This window comes from Ascidiella aspersa, chromosome 5, assembly GCF_963924565.1.
Source record: "Ascidiella aspersa chromosome 5, kaAscAspe10.2, whole genome shotgun sequence".
NCBI classification, from domain to species: Eukaryota; Metazoa; Chordata; class Ascidiacea; order Phlebobranchia; family Ascidiidae; genus Ascidiella; species Ascidiella aspersa.
This window is the reverse complement of record NC_139451.1, coordinates 32,395,793-32,411,877: the sequence shown is the minus strand read 5'-3', so window position 1 is coordinate 32,411,877 and position 16,085 is coordinate 32,395,793. Positions and strand designations below refer to the sequence as shown.

Sequence of the window (16,085 nt, the reverse complement as noted above, 5' to 3'; positions counted from 1 at the left end):
TTAGCACAGATCTACCGTACTTTCATTAGGTTTTTGAACTACTGGCAGTCCTTTGCTGTGTAGTAAAAACAGATTACACTAGATTCTAGAACGGCCATTTATTGCTAGGCCTACAGCACTGTTATTCAAACTAGCGTGAACAAAAAGCAATTTTACAGGTGATCCTACAGAATGGAAACATGATAGCATATAATTATGTGGTGTCGTTACCTGTCAGCTTGATTAGCAGAAATGACAAAGATTCTTGGACTCTCCTAAATTAAAAAAAAACGTTTTTTTTAAATAGACATACTGTTCTGAATAGCAGTCGTTCTTTAAACGAATGATAATTTTTGAATGCTTATGACTTTGGTTTAATTCTAATGTCAGTTCCGTTTACCTGTTGTATGGCTCAGATTGTTTCATTCATCTAGATATGTTAACCCAATTACAATTAAATCTTTAGGTGAAAAAATATTGCACAAAATTGTCCAAATTTCAAAAGCAAAAATTGAAATATAGAAGATTATGGCTCAGTTTGTTTCATTCATCTAGATATCTTTTCGTTTTACCTGTTATCATGTAATTGGCACTATGAACCTAGCAGAATAAAGGGTGTTAGCCTTAAAGGGCCGCAATCTAAATCAATTACGGTTCTGTGCTTTAGAATTGGACATCATCGGGCTTGACAGACCATTGCGTTCCGGTAATCTTGAAAAGTTAGCACCAGACCTTAACGCCGGTTTTCAATTGAGCGTAAGAACTCCGGCCAAGAAGAATTTCCCCATAATAAGCTGTTGCGAGCTGTTTAACAGTGTTGGGCAAACAGAAATGCACAGGCAGTAATTTGGCGACGATATAGTAGCGAATTGAGACGGGACAGAGCAAATATTAGCGCAGCCGACCGTACAGCCTTCCTTATGTTTCCTTTGCAAAGCACGTTTTGTGAGATCAGTCGATAGCCTATTGACATCGGACACTCTACCGTTTGTTTAGACTAGAGCGAACTAAAGTTTTAGGCCTGGGGTCGGCAATCTTTTTCTAGTCGCGGACCAAAACCAAACTTCCACGGCGCAACGGTAAAGAAGCGCTGACCTAGTTCAGAAGACAGCTTAAAAACATAAACGAACCGGACGTACAAAGATTTTTTTTTCGCGCTTACGTAGTTAAAATAGTCGAAAGGTATTTGAATTGGACTCGTGTATAGTTTGTCAAGGGGCGGCGGGTGAAATTAATTACACCGGCCCGCGAGCCGTAGGTTGCCGACCACTGTTTTAGGCGTACTAAATAGTAAATTCATTATGACTCATTACAGAGGTTTTCGTTTGCGGGAACGGCATTAAGTTAGGCAGCCGTCGGTCCGATGCTAAAATACCGCCCTTCTGACCAACCCCAATCGTTAGGACAGTGGTTCTCAACTTATGTGCCGCGGCGCCCTGGGGGTGCCATTTCTAATGCTCAAGTGTGCCGCGAAAATTTTGAGAATCTGATTTTTGCTCAAATTTTACAATTTTTTAAAAGATTATAGTTGAATAAATCCAGTTATAGCTTCCTACGTTGTGCAGAGTTGATGTGTGTTGTTCCAGTTCAGCTTATTGTGGCATTCTAGTGAATTACCCACAGAAAATTCTTATAGGGGTGCCGCAATCTATATGTTGAGGTGTGCCGCTAGCCATAAAAGGTTTAGAAATAGTATAGTCTGTAGACGCATACCAGAACCTAATATAATAGCAATTCTACAAAAAAGAATAAAAACATTTCTTTCGGGATTTTAACGACCATATATTGCACATGAGTAATATTGCGTTTTTTTGTGCTGAGTACAGTGCATAAAATTGAAAGACATTTATGATAACGAAAGGTGTGAGGCGGAATGATGCGACCTTACGTAATTGCTGTAGTTGTGTTGTTTACAATAATATGTTGCATTGTAATATCTACAAGCCATGAGGCTTGGCTTGACTAAACACGATTATGTGAAAGCTTGTTGTAGAAAAACGCGATCGGTCTTTGAACGGTGCGTCTCCAAATTCGATGAATGGAGTGTTGAGTTATCGTCTTCTACAAAAGGATGATATATTTACTTCTTGGTTCATTTGACACGAAAGAATTGTTCTGCGCGTGTTTTTCGACACTACTAGCTTCATACTGAGCGAAATTAGTTTGATTTTCTTGTAGAGCGTTTTGTGTTTCATTGTCAAATTAAAAAAAAATTTAACTGCATTTAACGCTGATCGCTTTATTAGATTTCCAGAAGACTTGTGATATGTATTTTGATATGCAAAGGTTTTAGTACGTGTTGTTTGCACAGTACCTGCTGTGTAACAGAAAAATCCATAAGATGGAACCTATGGCAGCCAACGTACCTTAGCAAGTTCTATATTAGCTGATCCAAAAATTTAGACGACCATATGTAGATCATTAATGTTGTTTTAGCTACAACACTGCAACATGTTGATTCTGTGCTTTACACTAAGGTAGATTGTTTAAAAAACGCGAAATTTTCTTGCGACGGCGCTTCGTAAAAATCACTCAGGCTGACCGTACTGTTATCATAATATGTGATTTAATATCAACCAAATTGAACTTGAATTGCATTATTGCATATTGTTAGGGTTGGTGTCGAATTCTATATTTGCAGAACATTTATTAGTCGTTTATTAACTGGATTGGCTAGCTTTAACAGCCGATTAAAATCATTACTTGGTGTTAACTTGGGTGGATCGCCAACTTGCCCTTGAAATAAAACATATTTTGCGACATTTACCTTACTTTGGACTTCAAATGAAAAAGCGAGTTACTTGGATCAACGTGTCAAACGCATTATCAGGCCTTAGAATTAAATGGTGGAAAAAACACTTTTTAAAGTCTTTGAGTGATTCGTTCTGCGAAGCTTACAAGCCTTTCTGTTCGCCAGGCCTACAATGTGGAACAAGGCACACAACATTAGTCGTTAGGGTTGACGGAAAGCTCTAGCACCCCGGCGCAATTCCCATAATAAAATAATGTTGTATTTTGACGATCAGGTTAATACATAAACATAAACAAAGGTTAGATTCACGTTGTAAAAAGTTATCTAAAATACACAAGCAGAACTGTTGGCGATACTTGCATAAAATGTCGCAGTACAACTTGGAATAGCACTACAAGCCTTTCCACGCAGACGTCGCCGTTGCGGTTATACAGGAAGTTGTTGTCAAGTATGCGCTTACGTCGAAGTTCACGGGCGATTTGAACTTGACAGTCAGCTCAAGCGAAACAAAAAAAAATCTGAAGATAAGGCCTGCGTGCCAATTCGTATATATATATAACGTTTTTTTGCTTATAATAGTTATTAATATCACCCCACGAACGACATTACGGAACGAATGCTAGAAAAAGAGAAGAGCGTGATAAAACTTATTTTGCTTAGTGGCGATTAAACAAAGATGCATCAAAATACATCTTAACACATATTTTACTCTGGGGTTTCAACAAAGACTCTTTTCCCAATGAAAACGTTGCCTATCACTCTGCTCCAAATCGAAGCTATGAAGTAACTGAACTATACGGTCGCCAATAGGTAAAACACGCTATTTTAAATTACATCAGAAGGCTAAAATAGTATGATGCGAAACAATGGTTCTAGTATCAAGTTAAGCAAAGTAAAACAAAAACAACCTAAAGATAAAAGAATTCGAGCAAAACATGATATGACCCGAAAATATTTTTTTGCACATATAATTAAAGGTAAAACAGCATAGTTATGACAATAGGACAGGCGGACCACTATAGAGTCACTAAATAAATTAGATTCAAAATAAGTAGAAATTTGACTTTACACACAACTCGAGTTACATTTAATCCAATGAAGTTTAATTCACAGTTGGTTCGGCGAAACGGAATGCGTACTCATTAGATTAGGGATTGCAAGGAGTAAAACCAGGATCAGACATTTTTTAAAGGATTAAATTTCGCATATACTGGCATCTTCAGTTCCCATAATTAACTATTAAAAAAGTCAAAACACATATAAAAGCACTACAGATAAGGTTTTATTAACTTTATTATTATTTTGTTACTTAATTGAACTTCTTAACACTAAATCAAATATTAAACTAACAACTTTAAAAAGTCATCATAAATGACGTAATTTGATTGAGGACAATAACGACGCCTTTAGTATCGGATTGCGATCCATTTCAACCAAAAATGTTGCGTCAAAATTATGTCTGCAGTTACAATTTACAACTAATCATTATTTATTAACTTTTAAAAAATTTATTTAAGTATTTGAAATATTTCACCTTTCATGCCGAATTTTGTCTAGCAAAAAATCTCTTTTTTGTCGCCAAACCTAAAATAAAATTTCATTTTTTTCGCTGCTATAAATTCACTTTAACTATCGGAATCACGATCATTCTTATTCAAAATATCGTATATCGGTATTAGCAGCGGAATAAAATGTCAAGTATCGGACAATTGGACATCCTTGGTTAGAACAATAAGCAATGCGGGCTATATTAACGAAATCACGAGGCATATTGTACCCTTTATATTCCTGTGTTAAATCGATACTTCTTGCACTTATAACCTGTCCATTTATATTTGAGCCTGCTGGGCCAAGCTCGCTTTGTTTTTAGTAAGCAGCGCCAAATATGACGTCATAACTAAAGCCCGGCTTTTAAATCGAACCAGTCGAGTTAATCGAGTAGTTTTTCAGGTTTCAAGGCCAATTTGTTTACACAGGGGATGGTTTTTGGTTTTTGTCGCGCGGTACGCTGCTTTGTTTTGTTCATTTGGTTTTTGTTTAATATTGAAAGTTATCCGTTCACGGCTATTCATTCCGTTTTGGAGTACAGCGAAGAGATGTACACATTAGCATTTTGGCTTATGTTACAACATCTTAAAAATAGCAGTTCGATGTAATTATTTCGCAGTTACAAGATTTAGTGACGCAACACGTGACGTTTCATTCGTTGTCAGGTGACGCAATACGTGACGTTTCATTCGTTGTCAGGTGACGCAATACGTGACGTTTCATTCGTTGTCAGGTGACGCAATACGTGACGTTTCATTCGTTGTCAGGTGACGCAATACGTTACGTCAAATTATTTCACTGTGGTGTTTTTTATCCCGCTAGCCTATATCGGCTTACGATATCCGCTATAGTCAAGGTCATGTTTAATGCAAAGCAACAAGGCTTTTCTCACTCAGGATTACAAACTCAACTGATAATAATCCTTTTGCGCAGGTTGCATTTAGGTGCCCCGTTTTACAATAACAAAAAACGCTTATCCTTTCTTCTGCAATGGAAGGTCAAGCGAAAAGATGCTCTAATGGTGAAAAGGGAGATAGTGATTCTGTCATCTTGGAGTCGGATTCAAATCAGGAAGCATTGCCTTTCATAGAAAAGGACAACATACGAAGGTCAAGCAGCTCGCTCAAGGTCATTCGGGTAAGACACGTGGAAATAAATAGTGTGCAAACGCGTTAAGGGTTGCGTTAAAGTAAATCTGGTTTGTATTGATGTTAGTAAAACAGCGGAAGGCATACTGTGGTAAATGTTTTTGTAAGGTAAAATGCCGGATAGAAAAACGTTAGTGTTTTAAGGAGATATATTTATGTCGAATGACATTAGTATATTTTTGGATTTAATTTAAATGAAATCGTGTGAAAATTTGTACAATATGGTTTTGCCTCGCATGTAATCTCCAAGCTTTAAGTTCGAAAGTTTTTCATTTTATTCCAGTTTTATTCAACGAGAAAGTATAAATAGAGAGCTAACTGCAAATTTTCTAGCCGCCTAATTTCGTGCAATTTGGATATATCTGAAGCATCAATTCAAACAAAATTGTGATAAGTTTACGACACCAATTATCTTGGCAGAATAAGAAGTAGTTTAATATGTTTGTCTTTCCACCTTCTCAATTCAAAGTATGTTTCAAAATGTTATTCTACAGTAATTGGACAAGTTTGTCAATTTTTTTAAATTTTGCTTTATGTTAGCGTGTAATTATTTCCGATTCCGATTTGTTAAATTTCCCGGTCAGTTCAGCCAGCGGTGAAAGTACAAAATTTCTTACCAGGAAGAATAAAAAAAAAAAAAAAAACTTTTAGCGATGACCTCACAAAATTACGTCACAGTACGACTAAAGCAAGTAAACTTATAAAACCTGAGGTCATCATTCGATGACGTGAAGAAATGTGCATTTGAAATCTTAGTTGAAAACATTCAAGGAGATGGTCTGGTGACAAAAGACGTCTGATAAAAAATCGCGAACCTTTCCGGCTTACTTGCCACCATTGAGCTAATTATCTTAAATTTTGCACGAAAAACGAGACTGGTTGTTGACCTGTCGTTTTTTAAAAATAATTCATTTGGACTTAAGGTATTTTATACATGACCTGACTTGTACTTAAGTCATTTTTAAATGTCTTGTTTACAACACTGTATTCTTGACAAGAAGTTCGAAGAGTGCTACACATACTATATCGTAGCACAGTCAATGGCTATTTTGACATCGGCTGTGGCTACCACCTCTGACCCAGCATGTCTGAGGGGCCATTTTTGAAACGACGACGCTCCCCCAGATGATATCAGATGCCCATTGTAGCCATTGTTGTCCCCGCCCCCCTACACACGGTCCTTTTCGCTTCGCATTGTTTGTACAAGCCTGTTAACGCTTGCAGCTTACAGCGTGTTGGTTTATATAAGGAGAGCGATTGAAATCGGTGGAAGTAAAAGGAAATCGCAGATGGGAAGGCGACTCAACTGGCCTTTAAATAGGGGAGCGCCTCACCGAGATAAAACACTCATAGATGAGGGTCAGTGGTCTGTAGAGTAAATTTCGCGGGATTGTTGGATATTTAGGTCTGATGGCAGAACATAAGTGACTAATTTCGTATTTCACCTTGCAATGAGAATAGGTTAGTCGGACCTCAATAGAAGTGGGCCGTGGAGCCAGTTTCTAAATTTTACGTGTCTAAATTGTTCCTTCGTTTGTAACAACTAAAGCTACTTTAAGGGAGAACATGCTTTTTAGGGGTAGCGCTTTAGTAAGTTCCTTATACGAGTTCTACAGCAAAGTTTGCATTGATCGCGTAGTAAAATATCTTTGGTTTTAACTTTGTCCTGCATATTTTAAAGATCTAGCTTTAAGAAGATAAAATAGCAGATTCGAAATGGAAAATTACGTCGCGATTTTTCATTTATTAGATCAGTGGCTATTCACCCAGTCGAAAAAACTATAAATTCTTTATCCAAAATATAATATGAGATTCGCGTTATTCTGCGTTTGGCCAACCAAGTGGCTATATGGCCACGGTCAGGTGCACCCCATGCACGCTAGTATTTTTCGGAACTTATTGTATAAAATACGAATATTAAAGTTTGTACAGGCGAAGTGTTTGTCCGATGCTATAAGACAAACTGAACTTCGATCAATTTTTCAGCTGCAGGAATTTCCTAAAGCTCACTATAGTAGTTGCTTTTTTTAATAGGTTGCCAAAACGTTGGTTAACAATTACAATTACCAGACGAGCTGTATTTGATTATTAATATTATCAGTTTATATAAGTTGTTAGCCATGTTTGGGAGTGGCTGACATCCCAATATGCATTTCAGTTATCTCGTGTTTATCTGTTTGCATTAGAACTTAACAAAATAATCTATACTGACAGAATTCGGCTTGTCCCTGTATCATTCAAGATGATGGAGGTACGTTGACATTTACTAATAAACTTTCGCCATAAACAAGATGAGGCATTTTCAATTCGAAAACAAACTTAAAAGATTTTGTCTGTAAAACCACGTTAACACCATTTCATGGACCCAATTCAATTTGCAACCTCTTTAAAAACAATTTAAACTCATTTTAGTTACGTAAATTTATAATTGTGTACTTGTCAGTGTATGGTTTTAAGTAACTACCGCAGGTTTCTCTAAATTGCTTGATTCAGCGTATTATTACAAAATCGGGTTAAACTTAATTTACGAAAAAATTCGTTCATATTTTACGGGGTCCTTAAAATATAAATTTAAATTATTTGGCGATCAGTATAAAAGTCACGTATATTTTGCGAGCCGGTTCGTAGGTATCGGTGTCTTTCGCCTTTGTTAACCCTTTTGCCACCGAGCTATGTCTGTAGCTGGTAACTTGACACTTTTCAGGCGAGAAATTCTTCGTATAATTTTGCACGGTCACTCGGGCCCCTATAATTGGCTGCTATGTCTTATATTTTTCTTGAGTGTGCTATATTAGTCCGATAATTAATTGGACAGTTTTGTCGACCCAGGTGTTTTGTCACTTTTGTGCGTTCAGTTATTCTTGATATAGCTGTATTTTAAGATTACTGGCTTGGTGTTAAAGAATAATAACGCTCTATGCACAATGACGACCAAGACAACAGCGAGTTAAAAAAATCAAGATGAAAAACACTAAAAATCATAAAAATAAAAGTAAATAAATACTTGTGCTAAGCGAATTTCCATTTTCTTGTAAATTAAGATGAAAAACCCTAAAAATCATAAAAAAAGAATAAAAAAATCATAAGAAAAGTAAATAAATGCTTGTGCTAAGCGATATTCCATTTTTTTTCGGTAAAATTAAGATAAAAATTCCTACAAATGACCTCAAAAATACAGTAGGCTATATGTTAATGGATGCTTGTGTGAATTCATATTTATTTAAGCCATGTAATGTTTCTCAAAGTCGATCTAAATAATTTCTCAACAGAAATCAAATAAACTTCCTACGTTTTTGCTGAACCATTGAAGTTCCGTAAACGCGCTCTCAAAGTCTAAAGTTGCGTCATTTGAGGACAGTGACTAAGCACAACTGACTCTGAATTATTTAAAAAAAGGTGACTCTGTAAAATTGACTCTAGTCAATTCAAAATGCTGATTCACCTCAATTTGCTCCTCAGTAATTTCGCAAATCACTCTAGTCATCCAACGCTGGAGTTTTGTTCTCCACGAAGACCTTTTTGCTTAGAACTGCACTAATTTCTGACGCAATTACTTTAGCGTAACGCACTTTCTGCGTAATAGGTCGAGCCTGAGTTTGGCTTTCTTTCTTTTGTCCCACAATTAGGCCTATGTACGGAATAGTTATTATTATTATTATTGTGTTTGTTAAGCTTAGTTTGGAAAAGTAAGTTGCCTTTTGTTAGGTGCTGCGCGGTCCCAAAAATTGTCTCGCGGACCCCAGTTTGAGAACCACAGCTCTAATCTTTCCAACGATGTTGTTTTGTTCTCCACAGGCCGTCAAGGACGCCGTCTCTTTAAACCGAAGATCTTCCGGGCAGAGCAGTCCAGTTGTTGGGACGCCAACCTCCACGAGGAAGTCCTCTCCTGTGACCCCCATCTCATCCCGGAAGTCCCTTTCATCCGCTTCTCCAAAGAGTTTTCGCAAGAAGATGTGGGCCAAGGCGTCCAAAGCAAAGAGCGTTCAACAGCTTGTGCTAGGTAAGCGACAATTCGGCCACCATTTTATGTCACATATAAGTGCAATTTTTTATGCTGACTAATCTACAATATCGCATTTATTGTTTAAGCAGAAATCGAAACAACTTTATTTATAGTAGTATAATTGGAATTTTAAAGCTTGTGCTAGGTGAGCGACAATTAAATCCCAATTGGACCGCCATTTTATGTCACATATTTTAAGTTGATTTTTTGAAACGCTATCTAATGTACAATATCGCTTTTATTATTTAAGAGAAAAATTATCATTTTTTATTCTACTTTTAAGAGAAAAACTTTTTATGTAGTAGATTTCCGTATCGCCTTTAAGATATTTACGTACTATTTCATATATAACATTTCTTAAGTGGAATTTTAAAGGCGGAATTCACTTTAATGTTTTTTTTAATATTGCAACAAAAACTAAACAAATATATTTATAGAAGTTTTCCGTAATCGCCTTAATTGTTTGTAGACATTTACCATTTTATATATGAAATTTCCCGAAGTGGAATTTTAAAGGCGGAATATTCTAGAACATCGTCCTATTCAACAGAAAAAGAAACAATTTTACTTATAGTAGCTTCCGTTATCGCCTTAAGTATTTCTTTTAAGACATTTGCGCACCACTTTATAGATAACATTTCTGAAGTGGAATTTTTTAAGGCTGACTAATCTACAGTATGTATTTTATTGTTTCAACAAAACAAAAACTCTATATAGATAGTCGTTTTTTGTTATCGGCTTGAGTGTTGCCTTTAAGACGTTATTTAGAAGGTGTTTCATCAAGTGGGCATGCATATTGTAGGTTAACTTAGCAAATTCCAGATGAATTACAAACTTCCTTTATTAAATATGATTAATTCTAAGTTTACCTGTTTTTTGGTTTGTACTTTTTGATGTTATAAACACTGTTAGCTTTTGTTGTGAATTCCAAATGATATAGCCGATGCAGAGACGCGAAACATGTGTTGCTCAAATAATCCAGTGGTGCAACGACCCCCAAAATAGAATAGGTCCCGTTTTGGTAAATTCAATATATATATACTGTATATATATATAATTCTCCAAAAATCGCAAGATTAAAAGCGTTAAAATCTTAATACAATCCTTAGATATATATATGTTTATATATATATATAAAAATGCCAAAAATTGCAAGATTAAAAGCTTTAGAAAACTTAATACAAGCCTCAGATATTGTTAGTTTTACAAGACATAGACAACACCATAATTCAAGTCAAATCTACCCCGTTTAATGACGTGTAAAAGAAAATACGATTGCCAAGAAATACAATAATTTTTCCTACAATTCCGGGCTCTTTGGAAAGGTGTTCTCATGACCTGAACCTTTATTTTTACAGAGGATTTGGAAGCGGACAATGCAGAGCCAGATGATCGCTGTCTCATCACGGACGGACCTGACTATACATTCAAGGTAATTAGATTACTAACAGCAAAACAACTTGACGAAAAAAATGTTCTTAATACAAGACTATCGAGTTTTTGTTTGGAAACACAAAACACTCGTATTCGAGTCAAAACTGTTTACCGAAGTATAAAGAGGTTTAAAGAACAACTTCTTTCGTGTAAGCTGTACATCGGTCAGTTGGATTGAAAGAAAGCATTTTCTTGATAATCTTAAGGACTGCGTTTAGCTGCGTGGGAATGAGGTCGACCTTTAAATCTAACAAAACGATTAAAAACTATGTTTTTGTTAGGATTTAATATATATTTTTATTTAAGTGTTATGGTTATAAATCTCAGTTATTTCTAGTAAAACGATTTAGGTTTTCCGACAACTAATTGATTTCAGGGACAAAATGACTTCAGTTATGTAGCCCTATGGCTTAGCACACAGTTTTTACCAAATATAAATCGTTGTCAGTAGAAAATGTTTAAAAATTAGTGTCTGACGTATTTGCAAAATAGTAAGGTTTGTTGTGCAGTGTATTAATTGCCCCAAAGCAGACACTTTAAAGTTTAATCAAGAATACTTCACTCTCGATACGAAAAAAATTATTCTAAAGAAAAAATGTATTCCCGTCCTAAAGTGCTTTTCATTTTACTTAACTTTTCAATTGTTAAAATATGCTGCTAAAATCCTCAAAATTTATTAGTTTTATCAGGATAGACCCGTTGGTCGGCCGTTGACCTAAGTTAAACTAACAATAGAGATGGTTTATTTTGGGAGTTTCATAAAATATCACGCTATCAAGCAAGTCTAAACAATTGCTGCTATAACCTAAAGTTTTACGTCTGAGAGTTATTGTCAATTGACAAATGTCAAAGGTTTTCGTTACTTTAAAGATGTATGACATGCTTAGCCAAGTGTTGTGTACTATAGTCGATTATTTAGTTGTACCATTTTAAAAACATCCCACAACATTCCACTTTAGTTGCATGTTAAATTGGAGAAGTTCGTCATTCAGTCTATGGTTGAGTCTGACTCCATGCTGCTTGTACTCACCAGCGCAAAACACCTGAGTCATTGCAACGGAAGCTAGGCCTTGCGATCCGGGTAATGGGAAACTAGAAATGTTGATGCCCGCCTTTTCTCCCTGTGTTCGTTGCGATCAAGCGCGACAAACTCGCGTTACGGTTAAGGTTAACGAACTTGCGCATCCATTTTAACTGAAGGCCGTCAATGCAGTGTAGTAAACTTCCACTCAAGTCATTTGTAAAATAACTTTAGTCTAAGTCAAGTCATTGTAAAGTAACTTAAGTTAATGTTAATTTTTTTTTTCAAATAAATAACAAGCCAAGTCCAAGTCCAGTCATAATTAAAGCAAGTCAATTCAAAGTCAAGCCCTTGTCAGAAAAGCTATTAAAAAAGATATTAAAATTGGGTATACTCGTCCGATTATGAGCAATACCTTAAGTAAAAAATAGCAAAAAGACAATAGAGGGCGAGCAAATAGTTTTATGTGCAAAAATTAGGATAAATAGTCCAATGAAAAATGCTTAATGAAAACACCTAATTTTAACCAAAGTCATTTGCCCAAAAGACTTAAGTCACGTAAGTCAGTTTGCCATAATAGTTAAGACTCAAGTCAAGTCATTTAAAAACTGTGACTAAAGTGCACTGACGTCAAGTCATTGACTTAAGTCATTACAACGCTGCGTCAAAATGCCGTGGTTCAGTTTGATTTTGCCTCATCATAGGAGAAGTTCGTTATTCAAACATATAATCGGAAAACTCCGCATGGACACTGCTGTTTACATTTTCTCTATAAATTTATCTCAAACCCGGCATATGGAGAGCTTCAGTGAGCAAACAACCACACAGATAGAGTCGAATTCGTCATTCTCCAAAACCCTAACCGCCAGTCGCCACCCGTCTGTTAACCACTCGAGAGAAACACTCAATCTTAAAGCAATCATCAAACATTTTTGCCCTTCCTGTTCTATCGTTTAGTCCCCGCCTTATCGAAAAATCTCCGCCCGCGTCGTTGTGCAAATAAACCGGGCCTTCTGTGACGGTGGCTAATCGCTCATTGGATTGTTTATCTATCCCAGCAGCACAGGGGGTCGTTATCTGGAGAATCGATTTTTAATAGCCTTTTAAACAGTATGCTTTTTAAAAGGTTTGCGCCGTATTTACAGACATATTGTTGTGTGTTTGGCTCTTTTCTTTGCTCCATACGCTACAAAGATCATGTTTCCATCTGTTTCCAGGATTCTTTTAGATAAAACATGAAAATAAAGAGAGTAACTAATGTTGTGCGTTGCCTACGGCCTGTAGTTCTTGACATATACATATATATATATATTAACTTGCTTGTGCTTGGGGAACTTCAGCATATTGGTTTTTGACTTTTCTTATACACAAACCGACAACTATTGTTGATAAGTTTGTTGTATTTTAAATTATTTAATAATCCCTTTAGTTGGGGGCGTGTGTATAACCAGGCGTGAATTATTTTTCTTGCCTTATTTTTGATAGAGGTCTGTCACGGATAATAATTATTCTTACCTTGGGAATGTCTTTTTTTCCTTTGATTGGCAAAAACAGAAAAAAAGGTTTCCTTTCTTTCTCACAAAAGGTTGTTTCTATAACTTGGCTTTATAATTATGAAGTTTCTTTTAATGGTCACGGTGTTAAGATTTAAGGAAGTTTTTTCATGCGTTAGTCTTAAGTCGCTACATTTATTTCGTTTTTATAAAAAGACGAAAAATGCAACCGGAAAAGCGAAATTGTTGGAATGCATAAATGTATAGTCAATACAGAAATTGTCTGCTTATTATTCATTTAAATAAAAAAATTATTCGTCTCTGATTGTATTAGGTCGCGTGTCTATCCAGGTATTAAATGTAGTCAATATAAAGATTGTCTGTTCATTATTCACCTAAATAAAAAATCGTTTGTTCAGTTTTTTATGAGGCCTTCAAAGAACTCGCTATACAGCTTGAATAGTTCGCGTGTTTTATTAAGATTATTTTGTTTATTTATTAAATGTATTTCCTATGACAAGTTACTTTTTCGTGAGTTAATTCTTTCTAGCCCTAATTTGGATAAATGCAAATCGCCTGAACAGTAATTACTCTTGTAGCGGTTTGCGCTCCATATTGTTCCCAGGTTGGAACTCTGTTCATTCCATTGAAACAGTTTTGTTGGAACGTCGATCGGTTTATTTATTGCCAGCACAAAAACGTTTTATTCTGCTTGTATTTTTTTTCCAATAAACGGCATCCTGATCGTCAATAAAGCACAACGTAATCTCTATTTTGCCAATATTTGACAATCGGATAAGGCAATATTTGCCCAGCACGTTGATCTCTCATAAGCTATAGGTATGCACCTAATCGATAGTTCCCTTTGTGTAGTTTTCTTATAAATGACCCGTTTTGAACACAAAACCTGTTGACGATTCTTTGTGCTTTTTATTCTCTTTTAAATACTTTCTAAGACGATTGATCGCGCTCTCTTTATAGCAGTTTAAACATTGTTTAAAGACCTACAACTGTTTTTATTGATTTTGTTTTTATGGAGGTACATTTACAAGACAATCTGTATAATCACATAGCTAACATCCCTTTATGACTTCATTTTAAAACGCGAACAACCCGGTAGCTAAACTGTAAATATTTAAGCTGATGTGTTCAATTGTGTCACAAAAATGTGCGAATTTTTAACTCATATAGTTAAAACTTCTCCTTGATTAAATTCTTCTCCTTTATTGAAACACCACAAAAACAATAAATCACTTGTCCTCAACTAAAATCTACATCATCCAATTAACCACTATAGATTAATTTGAAAATCTTTTTAACAGATTTCAACTACTAGCCACAAATCACGGAAATGACGGAAAAGTCAAATTTGTTATTTTTTCTTTTGTTTTGCAGTTGTACCGATTCTAGCTACAGCTGTATTTAAAGAAACGGATGCGTTACAAATTTATCTTGTTATTATTATAAAACTTTAAGTAAGCACGAATGGCAAGTGTCTTTCTTAGATGGTTGTAGAACTATTAAGTTATATTCACCATTGATCATAAAAACAAACATTGCAAACTCTTCCTGATAATATACATTAAAATTTAATGACAACAACATGATTTTCGGTTAACAACAGGGCGGTTTCATCTCTTTGCGCGATTAATTTCTATCAACAATAGCCAACCTTTTAAAGCGAGTCATAACCCCGTATTAGGAAAGCATAGCATGTTGTCACATGGCCAAACTCGACCAGCTGGCCTTATTTTGGTGAAAACAACCCAAAATTGCGCAAACCATAACGAATAGCCGCCATACATTATTTGTTATCAGAGTGATTTCGTTGTTGAAAATCGATAACCTTTATGCTGTATTTTATTAAACGACAATCAGGTGGCAGTCTTATGACTGATGAATAGATAATGTCGTGACACAATTACACATCATTAATAAATAAAAAAACGTTAAAATACAAGTACCAACACTATATCGGCTTATTATGTGGTCGTGTCACAAAAAGGCCGCAGTTTGCCCGAATAACCGCCAACCCGCCATACATTATTAATTATCAGAGTCAATGGTCGGTTACGTCTGTTATTTAAGGCCTTATCAGTTGGCGGTCGCTTCTTTCTTCGAGTTTCCTGGTTTTCGCTTTGTTTTCTGTTTCATTCCCGTCGTCATTGTGACTGTGCGAATTTTTCCCCCGTAAACTAAAACCACAGCCGGCGAGAAGTATCAAGTTTCAAGCGGGTTGCGTCATTTGTTTGTTTGTTCTAATCTAGCGGTGTCGGGCCGCTTTTGCTGAATCATGCGATCTGTGACGGTGTATTTTTCCAGGTGGTCGATTTCAAATATGGGAGAGGAATTGCGACACTTTTGCCGTAAACGAAGAAACATGTTCGCGCGGCCCCTTTCTGGCAATTTCGGGCTGTTTTTTGGTCATGTGCGGATATTAATAACCTATTTCCGAATAACTATAGCGGTCGTGTCTTGGCACTGTTTGTAGAGTAGACTCGTAGCTATCACCCCATGTAAGTCACTTGGGGCATGTTTAATTTTAAGGTTGAATATGATTAATATTCATAAATATGAATATTAATATTTTAATGTTTTTTGTTAAAAAAAAGTCTGATTGCTGGCTAGCTTAGGTTGCTTTGAGTAATAAGTAAAAATTTCTGATCGATATCTTGTTTACTTCCGGAGATATTACGCGGTAAAATTG

The 16,085-nt window shown here is 35.8% G+C and overlaps 1 protein-coding gene across 1 annotated transcript; it reads left to right on the top strand.

The window, feature by feature from the left end:
- Positions 1 to 5,218: 5,218 nt before the first annotated feature.
- Positions 5,219 to 11,931, top strand: LOC146146390 (uncharacterized). The gene is made up of 4 exons (XM_083390745.1): positions 5,219 to 5,416; positions 9,223 to 9,427; positions 10,789 to 10,862; positions 11,824 to 11,931. Exons 1-4 carry the CDS (start codon positions 5,270 to 5,272, stop codon positions 11,929 to 11,931), a joined length of 534 nt encoding a protein of 177 aa, XP_083246871.1. The 5' UTR covers positions 5,219 to 5,269.
- Positions 11,932 to 16,085: the final 4,154 nt, after the last annotated feature.

Coding starts and splice junctions, on each gene's coding strand:
- LOC146146390 (XM_083390745.1), top strand. CDS start 5,270: ATGGAAGGTCAAGCGAAAAGATGCTCTAATGGTGAAAAGGGAGATAGT. Junction 5,417..9,222: donor GCTCGCTCAAGGTCATTCGG/GTAAGACACGTG, acceptor TGTTCTCCACAG/GCCGTCAAGGACGCCGTCTC. Junction 10,863..11,823: donor GACCTGACTATACATTCAAG/GTAATTAGATTA, acceptor ATTCCACTTTAG/TTGCATGTTAAATTGGAGAA.